This window comes from Sinohyriopsis cumingii, chromosome 14, assembly GCF_028554795.1.
Source record: "Sinohyriopsis cumingii isolate HCF-2022 chromosome 14, ASM2855479v2, whole genome shotgun sequence".
NCBI lineage: Eukaryota > Metazoa > Mollusca > Bivalvia > Unionida > Unionidae > Sinohyriopsis > Sinohyriopsis cumingii.
This window is the reverse complement of record NC_142974.1, coordinates 67,832,109-67,852,035: the sequence shown is the minus strand read 5'-3', so window position 1 is coordinate 67,852,035 and position 19,927 is coordinate 67,832,109. Positions and strand designations below refer to the sequence as shown.

Here is a 19,927-nt window from a genome sequence, read left to right as displayed (position 1 = left end):
ATTACATCAAAAAGAAATTGAAGCGTTTTCATTTCAGAGTCTCAACGAAATGACTTTCATTATTGGCTGAATAAGGTGACTGGAGTTCAGTTGGCGGATCGTGCGAAATTGATAAAAATTGAGGATGTGTTCAAGTGTATCTTTGAGAAGATGGGTCTTCATGAGCATACCTCAAAATGTAGGACACTCTATGGGAAGAGTTTGGGTTAGGAGTACGATACGATTATTTCGGAGGTGCTATCCTAGTCGAGGAAGCGATGTGAATCCATGGGTTGAATTGTTCAGGATAGCCAAACCACTTGACGAGTGATTTATTCCCTTTGGTAGACATGACTTTGTCAGCTCTGAAGACGTCCTGGCTTGTTGGTTCTGTAATTCCTGCTCATAGAAAGACCCTTGGATGGTTTTGCCTGAGGAACTTTTGAGGGTGTAAGTAATGGGTATGGGTTTTCGAACGGCATCGACGACGAAGACTTCTTCGGTCTAGTTAGAGTGTATCTTTTTACGAACGTGGATTTTTGTCTGTTGATTCTGACGTGATCCTCAAATTTGAATTTGGATCGAAAAATAAGGCCTCTACAACCTTCTGTTTTTGATCTTTGGAAGTGGATTCCGCTAGAGTCATTCGAATGCTTCGAAGGCAGGTATGACTGTAGTAGTCGACGAGATCTGGTGGGAAATCTAAACATCGGTTGGTATTAGCGTTGGTTAATTTCTTCAACATGAGATGTTTGAAAGTTCTGTTAAACGGTTTGACGACGGAAGATTTGAGGGAATTATGAGTGCTGTACAAGATAATATTTTGTGAGCCACTCTGAGACTGTTTTGTTATAAAATTCACTTCGGTGATCCACCAAGAGTTTATTTGGTTTTCGTGGACCTATGCTTTTATTCAGCGGTTCCACGATGGAGTGTTCCATTTTTGTTTTTGAGAAGATTGACCCAAGCGTGTTTACTAAAGACATCGATGGCGGTCATGAGAAAATGGAAAATATCCTTGTACGCGTTGTAATCTATCATATCAACGAGATCTGCTGACCATATCTCGTCTGCGTCTACAGCGATGACTCTGCTTCGTGGAAAATGCATGTGTGCGGTTTATGCAGTTCTTCTGTGAGCAATGTCATGGCCGGATGTTCTGATACGCCAATGCCCAACTTATGTTTAGTGAAAATGATGCCAGGCACGGGAACTCGATCTATCTGTTCTCTGAAATGTATAGGCTTTAGTGCCTTTAAGTCCCTCAGCATTATTCAATCGCATCCCGCTTTATCGTTGGTATGATCTGGGTGACAGATATCGTGATGCATCACGATGGCATCAACACCGTTGTAGGGTTCCTGGTCTGGTAGTGGCTATTCGTGTTTATCCATTTGTTATTCTAAAGCATTCCACGGCCCTGTGTATTTAAGTCCTGGTAACGTCCATCCACCATGAGGTCGGGGAAGTTTTCGATGAAAGCATGGATATCCATGGATCCTCTGAGAGAATTTGTCGATGTCCACATCCTTTACAGTCTCCCACGTACATATTTCTTTATACGCGAAGATCTTTGCAGCTTGTATCGAGATCGCAGTGTCTGCAATGGTGCATGTTGTATACAAAATTATGACACTTTACCGACGATGATGTGTGCTTTTTAGACCCACAACCAGCACATCTCGATTTGATCGTGCGGCGATGATTTTGGGTGACCACCTCGACGAGGACTATTCTCTCCATTTTGGATTTACACTTGAGGCACCACGAGTCCATAACTGTTATATGAGGAATGGATATTATTGTAGACCTAAGACGATCCCGACGAGAGAGTGTCCTTGATGCCTTTGATGGATATAATCGACTCAGTACTATCCACAGATGCTATCGTCGTTGTAGTTACATCGAATTATACACTGCTCCTTTAGACGCTGTGTGGAGATAGCGCACAAATTCATTGGGAGGAGGTAAACCAAATGAATCGAAATACTCTATATCGTTCGAATGAGGGTTATTCACGATGGCGACCCATCATAATAATTTTGCAGGCTAATGGTGAAGCTCTCGATGGGTGTCATCTGTTTAAGAAGTTGATCTTGAGAAAAGACACCTCTGAAATGGGGAACGCTGGATCCTAGGAGATGTTTGAGATCGAAGTTGCTTAAGACCTTTTTTCTCATACCCTTGCCTCTCGTGGTTCGTGTCAGCTGGAATCCGAGGCCAAGCAATCATGGTAATAACGATCCATCGATGACCTTTAGCAAAGGTTCGATAAATCCTCCTTGTTTTGATAGTTGAAATGCAGACAAATTTAGAAGAAGGCATTCCGAGCTTTCTTATGCTTAGCGATAGAAGTCGCTTGACGATGGGTCAGCATGATCCGATCAGGTCTAAAGTGTGCTGATGCTTTTCTATATCAAAAGTCGTACACCTCCTTTGGGACGCTGATTGGATCGGGAAGTAGTTCCTTGTCGAGTGATGATAAAGTCAGTCAGAGGTACCATGGCTGGTCATCTCAACATGAGCGGCCAAAATCTCACCAATCTCGACGACGTGAGTTATCCGTCTCCAGATACTAATGATGCCCGATGGTTTCACATGGACATACTCGCACAGACTAAACTGTCATTAACGGGTGGCACAATGACGGGAAATATCAACATGGGTGGCATGAGTTTGTACGGACTTCCTTCGTCAGCGGCGGGATCTTTTCAACGTGTCAGAGATTCCGATCTGGAGATATCGCTGGATGGCAAATACATCTCCACGACGGTCATAACGCTCTGCACTAAACTAATCTTTATTACACCCTCCATGCATTCTCTTCAACAACTCGGACATAAAAACCATAATTCAATATCAGAGATGTCAAGATCAAAAATTCGTACTCATTCTCCATCAAAAGACATAATACATGATACATCATTGACTGCTCGAAAGAAAAAAACCTCATCAGCATGGAGTCGTTCTTAGGCGAGTTCGTCGAGCTCTCAAGTTTAAACAATCTCCATGGATGAAATCCTACGTCGACTTCAGGACCCCGAGTGGTCGAGTGGTCTAAAACGCTGTCCATTACGGATCACTGCCATCTCACCTCTGTCTGCGTGGGTTCGAGTCTCGGATTCAGCCAATTGGGTATGTGAGAAAGCTTGCCAGTAGCTTCTCACGGATCGGTGGTTCTTTCCCGGGTTCTTCCTCCACCATTAATACTGGCCGCCATGTATAGCCTATCGTGATCTGAAAAATAGCGTTAAAACCTACAATACAACAACAACAACAACAACAACTACGTCGATTTCAATGCACAAGATCACGCCAAAACCACGATGGACTTCGGTACAAATTTCTTTATTCATTAATCTTTGATCTTAGCAATTATCCAGAAAGAAGCCCATTTCACTCTAAAGACAATAAAAAGAAACTTGGAAAGTTCAAAGATGAAACTTGTGGAATACCCATCACAGAATTTATAGGACTTCGATCTAAAATGTACTGCACTGCACTTGATGATGATACTATCACGACAAAAGCCAAAGTTGTAAAAGAAAACGGTCTCCGGTCACATTGCCACCATCGATTATTACAGACAGTCCTTACATGGATATTTACGTTACTATTCCACGAGAACCTTGCGATCACAACTCATCAACAAAAATGAACTATGGTCCTTCGAGGACAAATGCTACTCCAACGATGGTATTAACACACTCGCTCATGGACATTACCGCACACAGTAAGGAAAAAAGTTAGCCAGAACCCTCATCAGAAACAAGTGAGCCCATCTCACGTAAACAGGAGAACCCATCTAAGGGAAAAAGTGAGTCAGAACCACCTTCGATTACAGGTGAGCCAGAATCCCCCCATAACCCATTTTCGTAGAGGTTCTCCTGCTCACTCCTTCATCACACAACGATGAGAGTTGCCAGAACCCTCATTTATCAACTACCAGTGCAATTCGTAATTTTAACAATAAGGCATCATAAACAAATTCATCGAACTGCAACTAGACCACGTAACCGTTTTGGTAAAATTTTAGAATTACTTTAATTATAAAGTTTATGTAATACGGAAAAGCTCGTTGGTAATTTATTTGCACTTGCCAATCATAAATACACATACATACGTACGTACGTACGTACCTACATACATACATAGTAATAATAATAATGAGGGCTTTGTATAGCGCCTAATCTTTAGAAGCTCTAAGCGCTTTACAACATTAGACAACACCTATAAGATAAAAAACATATAATGATATGATTACAAAAACAAACAGCATGAAATTAGAAAACATTTTTTAAAAAAAAACATGCTGATAATATTTAAGGTAGGAAATATTATTAGGTCGTTAAGTTTGTTATTGCAATCGAAATAAGTGAGTTTTGAGAGCCCTCTTGAATGTGATCACTGTGTCTTTGTGTCTAAGTTCAATGGGCAATTCATTCCACGTAACTGGGCCCTAGTATTCAAAAGAACGCTGTCCATATGATTTTGTTTTCATAGTGGGAATAATGAACATATGATTGTCAGAAGAGGAGCGTAAGTATCTTGCTTGTGCGTACACATCGGTGAGGTCGGATAGGTATGTTGGACTAGAGTCCGACAGTGAAACGTAGCACAGAGAACAAATTGTGTGTTTGATTCTGGATCGAATGGATATCCAGTGTAGGGTACAGAGCAGTGGGGATGTGTGCTCTGATCGTGGTACTCTAAGTATGATCCGATCAGCTGTGTTTAGAACTATTTGAAGTTTCTGGAGCAGATATTGAGATGAACCAGACAGAATTGAGTTACAATAGTCCAGTCTTGAAAGTACTAATGAACACACAAGTGTTTTGTGGCATCAACTGAAAGATATTTGCGAATTGAGGTGATGAGTCTCCGCTCAAGATATGCAGCCTTGCATATGTTCATGACATGTTGGTGCAATGTGAGAGTACTGTCCAGAGTAACACCTAGGTTTCATACTGATTGTGTGAATTTAATGTTGGTGTTACATACATACATACCTATAACACCTCCAATAATTCCTCCGATTGACGCTGATTTATCTTCCTCGGCTTAAATATAAAGAATATTTAGTGAAGAAAGAAAGAAAGAAAGAAAGAAGGAAAGAAAGAAAGAAAGAAAGAAAGAAAAGAAGAATGGGAACAGAGTGACGTTAGCTCGTTGCAAGAGAAGGCAATAATAAAGATGACGTGCATTGGCATATGACTTCAGTTGATTTTCCAATTGATGTTTCTTTTCTAGTACAATTCTTTTTTATTTCATAGTTGGACTATTTTGATAAGGTGTACAATGTTGATAAATTAAACACAATATTAGAAATTAAAGACTAAATAAAGGTAAAGCAAATCAAACCGATTGTATGCAATTAAAGTTATTATCTTACCTCCTTCCAAGTATACCTCGACATTTATTATATTACTCTCCTGACATCATTCATTTGACTATAAACATAGTTGCACACAAATATAATACATACAAGAAATTAAATTTCAATTATATCACGATGGGGTTATCCATTGCAAGATATGTTGTAGATAAAAGATGAGGCAGTTAGAAAACGTATGAAAAATGGCAGTTTCATTCTGAGTATACATTAATAACCTAAGTTTACTAACTTATGCGGAACGTGTAAGGCATGTTTCCCAGTCTCTGCCCTTCAAACCCTAGACTGAAAACCACGTTGTGGTCCTGCGATGCATCCAGTCCGATCATGTCTACAAATCTGGTGTGTCTGCTGACGGTGTAAACCTTGGTTGAGCCATCTTGTGTATACAGTACGATCACGATATCCGTCCGTCCGTAGCAGGATTCGGTTTCAGAAATATCCCATTCAAGCCGAACGCTATTTGCGGTACTTTTAGTTACACGTATATTGGTTGGGCCAGAATCTTTAACAATGTATGCAAAAAAATTGTTAACTGTTAGAGAAAGGTATACGGTATATGCGAATGCTTATTTTCTGCCAACAATTCTATTTATATTTGAGAGAACTGGAAAAGTGTTTTAATTTGAAACATACCAACTGGAGAAGGCCTTCGTAGATTTTAGTAACCATGTCATACACTATATGTGATTTTGTATATGTTTCCATATTTGTACCTACGATCGTTTATGTTTAAAAGACATGTATATTTTAATGTGGATGTAATGAGCATGCAATGAAAAATAAAGTCTTAACTTATCTCAATGAATTATTTGTATGCGTTGAGAATGGTAGAGGAGATGAATACAAATATTATAGAAATGTTCTTGGGCGATTACTTTTATTTGAACTCAGTCTCACTGTGAAATGAATACATTATTCTCTTCATTCTCTCAATTCAGAGCAATAAATTTTAAAAATTAGTCTTCAAATTACTGAAGAAAAGACTGTCAAAATTTTGGTGAGATTACTTACATTTTTCAAGGCCATTCAATTCATGTATTTTGTCAACCTGGAAAGAAGAAAACAAACGATTTATTTTATGAAGGAACGATTCCTTTATGCAGCAATTTTAACTGCTTGAATGTTGAAAAATAACAGGTGATATCTTTACATTAAAAGCATTTATTTTTCTCCAGAAATATATTGTTTATTTTCATATCATAATGAAGAATTATATAATACTATGGTTCATTTGATTGATACATTCAAACATGTATATTTTTTTATACAGAACCGTTTGCAACTTTAGAGCATACGATGAACTATAAATACACAATATGTATACATGATATTACAGTGACATCATGAAGTCGAGGCATACGTTACTAAAAAATAACTTTCCTTTTTTAGTGCAATGGTTCGATTAAAAAGAAATTATTTGTTTCCATTTTTGCTAAAGTGCTTAAAAGAATTTTAATACCTCATTGATTTAAAAATAGATTATAAAGAGCAGCAGGAGGCACAATCACAAAACTAGTCTCATTCAATCTGCATGTTATACTGTCATTGTCTCCCTTTTAATGTCTTTTATTTTCTTAGCAGAGAATAGAACAAAAAATATAAGTGGTTAAATAAGACCGTCGATCAGACTAGCCAAACGTTGTCCCCATTTTATCATTTCGAAATTTGCATTTGGGGTACAAACTGTAAAGGAAATAAGATAAGCACGGCTGCTTTTAAAGAATGTTCTTTGTTTCGAGATCCTCTCACGATATGACGCTAGGATACTCACGGTAACGCTAAACGTGGTCTCTAACAGTGCTTGGTTGTAAACTGTGACCTCAACAGTGACGTTTACTTTGTCTAAGTCCTCCTTGGCCATCATAAACCAGCAATTGTCCAGCTCCAAATTCTGAGCAACTATGAAGCACTTCTCAAGGACACATTTGCATTCGTGAGCTTTGCAGGATATCTATAAAGAAAGGTAACACATACAGTCGCGCTGAAAGTATTTTTGGGCATAGTTTTGTTGTATGCTGTCACGATTATACGGTTCAACTCCACCTTCGCATTCATAAGCCAGCTTATGTACAGCTTCGGATTCTGAATGCGAATGGTTCGATTGTCCATTTAAACGGCGCACACGAAGCGTCGGCTAAACTACAATTGTATCTCTGTTAGATATATCAAAATGTTGAATATTAGTCCTAATTAAGAAAGGAATAATGGGAATTTGTTTCGCGTATGTAATAAAATACAATAATCAATATCCACATCGTTTCAATTGATATTTTAGTTTTTAATTTCTAAGAGGTATAAATACTACAAATGAAAATCAAATTTAACAATGCATCGACGGACAAACACTTAGAAGGGTTCTCATTTTGGGTGATTGATAAGCATTTTCTTGACACATGTGTGAAGTACTTATTGTTTATTCTTATGTTTAGTAAGCAAACGTTTCATACAAGTAAATTAGGTTATCTCTTACAACGCATCCTCTTGAGTTTTGGAAGATTAATGTTTGACACAATCAGTTCGCATGCAACAGAGATGCAAATGATAGTGTCTCCTACATTACTCACGTTTTTCACTGACGCAGCGGCGTAACCATTGTACTGAATGTGCCTTGTATCGTCTCGAATCAGCGTGAATCCGATCTTATGAACTCCACTATCAGCATCCCATGCACTGAACGTTAGTCTATAAGAGAGACAACTATCGTGCTGTTCTTGCTGTATGATATGTTTTAAAGAAATTCCATGATTTGTTAAATGCATCGAAAAGAATCGTTAGAAATTTAAGCTGTTTATTATCACTTCCGGATCTAAAATTAATAACGCCATTAAAACGCGAGCTCTAATTTTCAGCGTTTAAAAGTATTTCAAATATTTCTTTTCAGTTCTTTAACTTCTTGTTGTATGCCTTAATCATGAACATAATGGGAAACGCTTTGTTATAAAATCAATAGAGTCCAATTTTATATAAGAATGTATCATCTATGAACAATTTTGGTTTCAGTTGTTTTCGGAACCAAAGGTTAAATGCGTAAAGGTTATTTCCATGACATGACACGATTCGAGGAAGTTTATACAATAAAAAGAACTAAATAAGGATGTTTATAATTGATTTTAACATACTTTCAAATAGTTAACTATTTGGGTAGTTTATGGCCCCTGATTCAGACACGTTATATAACAAAAATCGCTTACCGGTAAGTTTCATTAACAAAATAAGAACAGCTGAATATATTTTCGATATTTTGTCTAAAATGTATTATACCTCGATGTGTGGTTATAGGTCCCGTTTTGATTCCTGAGAAAAGCAAAGCCCTCTGACAAATAAGGTGGCGTGGAATCAAAATGAACTTCAGTCTTATCAGCCTTAGTATTGTTGAGAACATCATGTGCTCGCACCCAAATTCGAGCGGACTTCCCATCTCTGAGCATTGCACTAAATGTATGACTTTCAGATAGTCCACTGACGTTAATCCATCCATTAGCGGGTTCATCAGTGTCATCTGTGTAAATAAGATTCACCTCAAAGCGGACTATGCCATTCTTGTTAGGCTTTTCTTCGATAGTTCTTTCACCTTCATTATCATCAAATCCAGGGTAGACAAATCTGTTCATTTAGCAGAAATTTGAAAGAGATAATTTCATACTGATTATTTGTTTTGGAGATTGCCATATGCATAGGTTAAAGCATTTGTGTAGTAAAATATAGTAGTGCAGTATTTTGTCAGAAAAAAATAGGTTCATATTTTTTTATATACAGATGTAGTAATCGTTAATTTATATACTCATTTCCTTTCCGTCCCAAGCCTAAATAAAACAAATAACACACTACCAGAAAAAGGTTATTGAATGTATGCTGGATTCCAAAGTATATACACAACCGTCTATTGAATAATGCACATTAACACTTTTCATGGGCACACAGCACCGCCTAACGACCACATAAATTTCTTGGTTTCGTATCGTGCGGTCAGTCATTCGTTAAAATATATCTCGTTTTCCGCTACTCAAAATTGGAATTTTGAATCTATTGTGAATGAATGCAGCATGAAACAACTTTTCCAAATGGCCTGGAATAGAGGGATTTTGAATTTCTGTTGATTAAAGTAAATTCTGCTTTTCGAGTCGCAATCGACTGGATTTATTACCTGGGTTAATTCTGTACGATGTTCATATGACTGTATGGAATGGACTTGATGCAGCGGCACAGACTTTTTTTGGTATGTTATTAATTGTTTGGAATCATAAGGCGGGAAAGATATGATTATTGTAAAATTGAAATTCTCCAACACACGCATCATTAAATATTGTTTGCTAGACGATATCAAATTAGTTCCTTGGGGGGGGGGGGGGAGGGCAGTAAAAAAGAATTTGGAATGTGGTTTCTGATGGAAATGTAGTCTAAATTACAGTACAACTTCGCCATGTGTATCCATTTTTAGAACCCATGTAATCCTGATTGACAGAAATAATTAAGAAAGGACATTTTGAGGAAATTCAAGATGCCAAAAGTTATGTATTTTTTCTTGTTGTTATTGCTAAATTCGATCTATGTTTATGTCCTATCTTTATAGACACACGTGAGCACGGCTCATATTCTGATCCATCAGATATGCTAACACTGGACAACAAATTTTTACAAAAGTCATGTTACTGAAATAAAATTAGTCAATTCTTATCAATTTTTATGTGCTGAACACGAATATGACAGTCAAATTGCAAAATTGGCTCTAGTTTTTTTGTAATCTGCAAGAAATTAATGTTTACATAACGAAATGCATTCCAATAGTAAAAGGTCAACTGTAATAACCTACCTATAAAAAATCAAGTCATTGACTACATCTTAGATTTCTTCGCCTGTCTCTTGTACAGCTGTTCGGGAGCATCTCTGAGGAGTGTCCAGCAGTAGTCAGCCAGCATTGTAGTGGACCATTTTCCCTGGTATCTTTGTTCCATTGTTGCGATATCTTGATGAAAACGTTCGCCGTGTTCATCACTAACAATACCACAGTTGCTAGGAAAGAAATCCAAATGGGAATGAAGGAAGTGAATCTTTAGAGACATATTGCAGCCAAGTTTCTTATACTTCATCAACATGTCTTCTACTAGTTCCTTATAGTTTTCTGCCCTAACATTTCCGAGGAAGTTTGTAGAAACTAGGCGAAAAGCATTCCATGCTTGTTTCGCGTCACCTTCCAGCAAGTTGTTGAACCGGTCATCTTTGAAAAGCTCTCGAATCTGAGGACCCACAAAAACTCCCTCTTTAATCTTTGCTTCGCTGAGTCGAGGGAATTTTTCATGCAGGTATCGGAATGCTGGCAAAGTCCGGTCAATGGCTTTCACGAAGTTCTTCATCAAACCTAGTTTGATGTGAAGGGGTGGTAGCAAGATTTTCTGAGCCTCAACCAGAGCTGGGTGTTGGATATTCTTCTCTCCAATGGCTACATTCTGCCTGTGAGTCCATTCCTTCCTCATGTAGTGCATTTCCCTTGCTCGGCTATCCCACTCGCATAAGAAACACATGTATTTTGTATATCCTTGCTGCAGTCCCATTAAAAGGGCAACTACCTTCAAATCACCACAGAGGTGCCAGCTGTACTTGTTATACTCAATGGAATTCAGTAGCTGCCTTAAGTTATCGTATGTCTCTTTCATGTGGACAGCATACGCTACTGGAATAGATGGAAGAATGTTTCCATTGTGCAAAAGCACAGCCTTGAGACTCAGTTTCGAAGAGTCCACAAATAGTCTCCATTCTTGTGGGTCATGAGTGATTTTTAAAGCATTCATGAGGCCCTCAATATCGGAACAGAATATCAGATTACTTTCCTTTCTGAAGAAAGGCTCCAATTGCTGGTGGCGCTTTCGATATGCAGTAATTGTGACATCTTCTTCTAGAAGATTCCATTGTTGGAGTCTTGATCCTAGCAATTCTGCCTTGTTCTTTGATAAGTCCAAATCACGAATCAGGTCATTTAGTTCTTCCTGTGTTATTCTGTGTGGGGTTGATGATGCACCACAGTGAAAATCTGGATCACTGCATGCTGATGGACCAGGAGAAGAACAGGTCGACTCACCTTTGTCTTCGTCAGATGAATCAAGAGAATATTCTGCTGGAGGTTCTGGAATAGGAAGTCCCTCACCATGTGGAACTGGTCTCAATGCAGACGGAATGTTTGGGTAGACTATTCTCGACTTCTTTCGCTTCGTTATTCCGCCGGAAAGAGGAGGAACCAAGCAGAAGTAACAGTCATTTAGGTGGTTGCTTGGCTCTCTCCACACCATTGGGACTGCAAACGGCATTGATGACCTTTTGCAATTCAACCACTGTGAAAGCTGTGTTGTACATGTAGCACAGCATATATGCGGAGCCCAAGGCTTGTCTTGGTCACCAACCTTGCATCCGAAGTAAAGATGATATGCCTTCTTCACTTGAGAATTGATACTTTTCTTCTGGTTGGCAAATGTCACTTCCCCACAAATATAGCAAAAATTGTCCGCGGTATTAACACACTTTCGAGGCATTACTGTTCTTTATTGTACGTAAATGGATAAAATAATAAGTTTTATGTAACAGTAGCTTGAACTGTCTCGCACAACGTCTAAAATATTTTAAATGCTGAACCTATCTGATTGGGCTTTATATAGTACACTGCTTACGTCAGCTTCAGCAGCCGCCTGGCATTAGTATAATAGGCCTACACATGTATAGTACACTGCTGACGTCAACTTACTTCAGCAGCCGCATGGCATTAGTATTGCATTGCATCAGAAAATGATGCAATCAACTGTGGATGATGTGAGCATGATGGTATTATGCAATGTTACATCATTATTCCGGATGTTGCTGCAGTCCTACTGGAGAAATTTACACAGTGAAACATAGAAAATGAGGTATATGAATATCTTCAAAACGAGAGCCAATACAAATTTTTCACGGTTATATTCGTGTTCGGCACACCAAAATACTACAGATTAGGGCCTTTTCAAGTCAGTAATGATTTCACTGTTGACCAGTGTAATAGTTATGAAAATTTCACGTGAATAACCATTTAAACCACAGAAAAGTATTTTCCATACTGCCTGTACCTGTTTGTTGTGAACATTGCGAATATCATATTTATTGGTTTGCTTAGCTGAAAGTTTCTTCTGTAACTTAATGAACTCATCCATATTGTCAACTCTTTCAAATAAAACAAACAGCTAGAATAGGATATCCACATACAAATCTAATAAATCAAACACCCTGATGTCTGCTACACTCTGGTGTTTGCTTACAATCAAAAATACCTCTTAACAGGGTATACTATTTGTATACAGACGTGTCGTGCAGTATGAAGCAGTGCAGTATAGAGAAATACTGTAAAGACACTGTAAAGTTAACGGAGTAAACAAAATAATATATAATAAATATATGTTATGAACATGCACTGGCCTCTGCAATATGTTCGTATAATATCCCTTGTTTTGCGATCATTCTAAGAGAAGAATGTAGTATTTGTCCTTTAGAACTTACAATCAGCCTTTCACTGATTTGTATAAAGCATTAATCATGTTATATTTCGAATTACTGTTGTTATCGCAAACCAAATATCGTTTATGTACCCAAAATATGAATACTTTGTTCCTTTTTTGAATTACTTAGCCAGATGGACAAGGTTTTGAGTCTAGTTTGAGCACAATCTTGTAGTAGTAAACAGTTCTTATTTTAAGACTGTTTGCTAAAACAATCTTATTTCTTTCCGAACAAGATTTATTTCCTAAATCAGGAAATACAAACTTGCTGAGGATTTTTGTTACAGTGTACATCTGAATAAACATGAAATATATGCTGTACATTTTTTAATATACAATTTCTAGGCTAGCCATGTATTCATTGCCATCAAGATTCAGACAGTTTATATGGAATAAACAGCCGATACTATTTATGCAAAAACTACTCCAGAAAGTTATGATGTCTACGAAATCGCTTTGGTCAGGATGCTTTCATTGTGTTAAAGAGTTTTCTTAATACTGTTGAAACATCTTGAACGCTGGATGCGTTGCCATTGGATACGGACTTTGGGTCAGAAGAATTCTGTCTTGAAAAATGCCTAGTTACATCGCCATAGCCATTGAAATTTGAATATCGTAAGTTAGAACGGGTAATAAACAGGACGATGGACGGGTGTCCATCTTTCTAATACAAATATCAACATTAAGTGTTAAAGATTGCTTTGTTACTAAGAACCCATCCCCGCAAGCTCTTGAATTTTTGAACTTCCACGTTGATCTGTCGTATAGACAGATGGCCACTGACATGCAAAACTGAAACATCCTGGAAGAGAATTACAGTCTTGCTTTTTTGCACTGTACGTAAATCGTTATAATCCAATTAATGATAAAGTGATACCCTCCAAATACAGAAAGGGACAGATACATTTTGTGGAGATGGTGTCTAATGACGAGTATTTAGTACAACCGCCAATTGGACCTCCATCAGTTGTATCCAAGTCAACAGAAGAACCTGCGCAAGACATTAATGTACATTCAGCTCGTTTTAAAACAAAACGTCTCAAACAATTTTCTGACATGTGCTTACAACAGCAATCACATGACACATGCCGTTCTTACCTTTCTAGATGGCATGCAGTAGTAGATCAACTATGCTTTTGTTTTATGTAACTATCAATCGGTGAGAAGCTCTGTTCCTTGCGATAGCTGCAACTATTTGCAGAGAATGTATGTTCAGAAGATCATTTACTTGGAAGAAAATGAGGGATATTCTCAGTTTTTCTCAGCAAATGTTGCTTCGCAACTCCAAGATAAACGTCCAAAGCAGAGGCTATTCACAGTCGATATTCGGTGGAGCGCGAACCCTTCTTTCATTCTAAACTGGTTCGAACATTGATGCTGCAGCAAAATGCAAAACACCAGTCGAACGACTAGTCAGTCTAAGTTATGTGAACTCATAAAGTCGTGTTCTCCATCCAGAATCCAATTATCCTTCTCCGTGAGTGATCAATTTAAATACTATAGAAAGGTTTGTCTCTTTAATCTGCGGAAGAGAGTCTACACGCTTGTTGCCATAGTTACCATTGAACATAAGAGCTATTCCACTACAGCTAACGGATTATTTCACATACTGTTTGTTTTCTGTGTAATTCAGTTCCCTACTGAAGAGAACACTGGCATTTGTTGATAGCCCCCGTTCTTTCCTCTAACATTGAAACGGAGAAGAAGCCATATTGTCCGGATTCTTGCAGCATGTTTGTGTGAACAATGGTGTATTATGGCATGCACCAGTTATTGCACTAGGCTTCCAGCCCAACATATAATAGCATTGTTTTAAACTTTTATATAATTCATAATTTCTTCTTCATTTTCTGCCTCTTTATCTTCATCATCTCCTTCTTTTTCTTGTAGATTTTTTTAAAAATTAAAATGTTTGGATAAAAAGGTTCATATTTAAGTTTATTAAATAATAATAATAATAATAATAATAATAATAATAATAATAATATTTTTAAATTGTTACTATTGTTGTAGTTGTTGTTGTTGCTGCTGTTGTCTTCTTCAGCCCTTGAATGCTCTTGCTCATGGTTGTTTTATTTCCGTACCAGTAAATTATGTTATTAAATACCTACATATTTTCAAAATGTGTTTCTCTTGACAAAACTTCCTTAACTCCACGTCTCTGATTGTCTCTCCCTCCATGTAAACGAATCTTTCAATGCTTATTTTTTTTCCTCTGTGCTTCTATCAGTATTCAATCATGTATTCATTCTAGAATTCTTATGTGCCGAGAAAGGGTATAATTTTCTTACTAATATACATGAGAAATTATCATTAATGTTCTCAAAAGAACAGTAATTCCCTATAGATTTCACTAAATGGTCTTTAACTAAATACACCCCCTCCCTCCTGTGTGCATGCAATGGGTATCAAGGAAATTTCAATGCATTTGCTATTTGATAATTTCGGCAGTCTAAAGTTATAAGTGCGTGCAGTTCCATTTTCTAAGCTACAGGATTTACATGGCTAAGTACTTGGACGGGAAAAAGTGCACACACACGCACGGTAAAAATCTATCTATTGACAAGCACGAAACATTTATTTTAAGAGCAAAGCATCACTTATAGATAAAAGCGACAATGCTTTGTCTTAAACTATGTTCTAACCACGCACATAGTAAATCTCATAATGCTCAATGTAAGACTGGCAGGAAAAACACTCATATACATCATTAGCTTTGTTGCTTCATCTTAACATAAACTAATATTCGCCACAAAAAAAACAAACAAACAAACAAACAAGAAGTACAAATAAACTTACTTCTCGCTTTTTAGGATGCCGTCCCTTTGGATTTCTTGGAACTGGATTGGATAGGCGCTAACTTTGTTCAATAGTTTTCCGTCAACGATTAATTTATTGAAAAAATGGTTCGTCCACTGTACTGTGAACTCTGTTTTTGTTCCATTTTTTGCCGTTTGCCACATGTATCCGCTCTCGGGTACGGCTGAGGAAACAAACAGTGTCTTGTCCTCCTCCTCCTTGAAGATAATATTTGAATCCGAATCATAGAGAACTAAGCGTCTAGCAATCTTAGAGTTATTTGCCTTATCGGTTACTTGGAGAAGAACCGAGTACATTCCGCTTTCAAGTGGTTTGTGGATGTAATTGTAAGTCGTTTCGTGGGTATGGCTGATGTCTGCAGAATGGGCCGGTTTCAGGGGTGTGGTTTCTCTAAGGTTACCGTACAGAGTTACTGAGAGTTTGAAAATTTCCAAGTGGTAACTCTTCATCCCAGACATGGTGTCTGTCCATCCACCCCACGTAATATTTACGGGTGACTGTAAAAAGACATAGTGAGTAAAGGATGGTTCAAATCATATGCGATAACTTTAAAATAGAGACAGAAAGTTGGTGTGAATCAACAATTAAAACAAATAAATAACGAAAAAACGATTAAAAGTTATAGACAGAAAAAGTAAAACGAACTACCGTATTAAACAAAGACTGTACAAAATTTCATTTAATTTCCAATTTCCATGATATATATGTGTGTCTATATATATATATATATATATATATATATATATATATATATATATATATATATATATATATATATATATATATATATATATATATATATATATATATAAAATTCAAAATGTAGCCAACACCATGAATAAACCTACTTCAAATGTAAGCATTGCGATTAATAAGCTAATGCATACATAACACATTAGGAATTATCGCTCAGCTAGAGATAAACTTAGTCTTCAAAAAAGAATTACAGATATTAGAAATGATATCTCAGATCTAATTGTGACATAAAATGTCAGCATGCAATCGTCACAACGCCCCAGCCCCATGCTGATTACGAAGTTAATTATCATAGATGATCAGGCAGTGTCACTAATATCATTGATATCTTATTGTTTACTTATGTATGTCACCGTGATAATAGTCCAATGAAACAGAGACTAGTCAAATTGTTCCTGTCCCGTCAAGAATATGACGTGAAAGTTGAGTACAGGGTATGACGTGAAAGCTGAGTACAGGTTATGACGTGAAAGTTGAGTACAGGGCTGGTTGACTACTTAATGACATATGTGCATGAGTAAATACGAAAAAAGTATTTACCTCAATTTGTCAAACTGAAGCAGATGGCCTCGTTGAACCATTTAATACCTCACTGACCAATACGATATACCATTTATATCATTGCATGACAGCTGCCCTAACAAAATTCTTAGAAAGATTCCCTCGATCAGAGGCGTAGCTATGATATTTTGCGCCCGGGGACGAACTATAAAATTGGCGCCCCAGCCCCCGCCCCGTTTAATCACATTTTTGAATATTACCCTTGTTTACTTATTATAATGTAACGTTGTAAGCCTCATTTTGGCGCCCCTGTACCTTGGCGCCCGGGGACATATGTACCCCCCTGCCACCCCCACCCCCCAGCTACGCCTCTGCACTCGATTCAAGCGTAATAAAGAAGTAGCTAAAAAGAATCCCACATTAACTAAATTGAAAGTAGACGGCAAACGTTGGATACATTCACCAGCCAGTAAGCCAAGCCTGTCTACAAAATCGTTATACCTGTGGAGTGGCCCACAGAGAATAATTGCAAAAACAGTGGATTTAACTAATTCACACATGATATTAAATTAGAGTTCTTCTGAGGGCACGATTTCATATGAATTTATATTTTCTCTGTTATGTCATTGATTGAACAACAACCTGTTTAATACTTCTTTCATATTGCATTTGGATTCTTTATGCTATTCATGTCCCACGATAGTCTTAACTAAATGCTTTCAAACGCTGATGAGTGTAACTATGCCATTCAAATATCTTAGTTCGACTGACTTTGGATCCGTAAAATGTAACTGACCTTTTGTGAACGTTGTCTACAATACATGCAATATTGAACTATAGTACACTGCAAACATTTGGATTGCAAATAGCAGCGACTGAGAATGTGTATCTGGTTTGCGCTTGATTGATTTAATGAACAAAAGTTTACATATAAATACTTACAGGTTACTGATTGATTATTCTGTTTTATTTGCTGGCCATTTATGCATCCTGTTGCTGATTTTACTGATATTTTATGTATTACTGAGGTGGTCTCTGTCATAATGAGTCCTACAGTAAAGCGTTTACGTATAAACTTGAAAAAACCCAAAACGAAACCAACATGTAATACCTACATAAGGGGAAAATATGTCAAGACGCCTGAGACCCGAATAACTTTTCAATCTAACGGGGGCATGATCAGAGGTGAGAGGAGGATCACTAAGTCAGGAGGCAGTCCAGTTATGGTAGAGCAGTGGTTAAGGTCAATCTGGATGTAGACGATATACGTATATTTTATTCCTTGGTAGATTATAGACGTGAAATAAACAAAGAAAGGAGTAAGAATAAACTCGTTGAGTTACTGATACAACGAGGAATACAATAAGTGAATAATAAGGCCTCCCTGACACAATGAACATGTTCTACTGTGCCAAAATGTTGACTATCCTTTAAACCAATTGTTATTAATATTATTGCATTTACATCACTGATTGTTGATATAGAGAAACCATTTTCTCATCAAATACAGATATGTTTTGCTTGCAAATACGCTCCCTTTTATAGTTAGCCGTCAAATATGAAACTGGATCATGCAAAAGATAATAACAAATAATATAAGCCTCGCCTCATCTTCGAGTCCTATATATATTTGAATAGTATATGCCCCTCCTTTTTCACTCATATACATACATGAATAATATAAGTCCCGCCTTTTTTTAGTCATGTACACATATAAATAATGTAAGCCCCGCCTTTTTCTGAGTCTAAACTAGCCGGGGTACTGAGTTGATAGAGATCTATGTCAAAGTAAGGCAATATATTGTCTTAAAAATGAGTTACAACACATCCAAGTGGTGTGTCGTTCTTCCGCCGTAAAACCATGTAAATGTATACCTACACCAATCGAGCCAATTAACTGTTATTGTATCTTATTGTGGCCCCTCTGAAGATCATATGATTTTACTGGCTGATTATTTTGGAGATTTGATAGCCAGTGAAGTATGTTAATTGCATAATACAGAAAAAGACATTAAAGTCTTAACAGAAAGTATATTGTATAGTGACTTCAGCCTCAGGGGAAAATTAATAGTGAACACCCGGTTTTGATAATTTGACGCATTTAGGGATAATTATTTTGTGAAAGTAAAGAAACTAAATAAAAACATTATTGTGAAGCATACATAAAGAATGAATTCTGGAAAAAAAGCAATCAGCATTAACATACAAATGTGTTTATAATGATCTTTTTGATTGCAAATTATGTATGAAACTGTTATTAACTATGCAGTTTTGTATTTCCAGATATTGACCATGGTTTTTGAAACCCTTTATATTTCACCTTTGTGAAAGCGAATGGTACAATTTCATTCGATCTAATTATTGCAAGGTTAAAAGTACCATTTACAACTTTATGAAACCATTGTAGTTACAAAACAAATGACTTTCAAGGAGATTTTAGCCACAAACGGTGACACTGTAAAATATTTTAAATGCTAATATTTAAAAAAGACACGAAATATAATAATCCTGATCTTTGCAAATGAAAACTCTTTTCTCTTCTCAATCAATATATTATACCAAGCTGGAACAAATATACACTGTATTATTTGATAAATATAATAATATAGTCTTTGTGTTTGAACTTCATATATGCAACCTATAGCATGAGATAACCCTCTTTTTAATCTTTTTTTTTGGTATGATAAATTGAAATCGGAGCAAAACGTATTGGATCCAATAGAACATACCTTGACATTTATTACTCAGCTGCTCTACCAATAAGGAAAATCTAACTTAACAAATAAATCCAACTTCTGCCTTATTTCCTGGCTACCACAACACTAATTTTGACCAATTGCTCTTACTGCATCCCATTCTAGTCCATAAGAAAATCACTAATATTCTTTTAACTTTTTTCGTTGAGAATTTATAACCAGCGGAGACTATTACTGGAACGCAGCATGCAAGTTTGACAGAAACAATG

At 36.9% G+C, this 19,927-nt stretch overlaps 1 protein-coding gene across 2 annotated transcripts in view; it reads right to left on the bottom strand.

The window, feature by feature from the left end:
• The window catches only part of LOC149784061 (uncharacterized), an 80,540-nt gene that overhangs the window by 18,625 nt on the left and 41,988 nt on the right, over positions 1-19,927 (bottom strand). For both annotated transcript variants that reach the window (XM_089932160.1, XM_089932161.1), the window contains exons 9-15: positions 15,685-16,202; positions 8,636-8,977; positions 7,939-8,056; positions 7,146-7,325; positions 6,386-6,422; positions 5,604-5,876; positions 4,989-5,039 (exon numbers count right to left, since the gene is read on the bottom strand). In XM_089932160.1, coding sequence (XP_089788286.1) covers positions 4,989-5,039; positions 5,604-5,876; positions 6,386-6,422; positions 7,146-7,325; positions 7,939-8,056; positions 8,636-8,977; positions 15,685-16,202 — 1,519 coding nt within the window. The remainder of the gene's footprint in view (positions 1-4,988; positions 5,040-5,603; positions 5,877-6,385; positions 6,423-7,145; positions 7,326-7,938; positions 8,057-8,635; positions 8,978-15,684; positions 16,203-19,927) is intronic.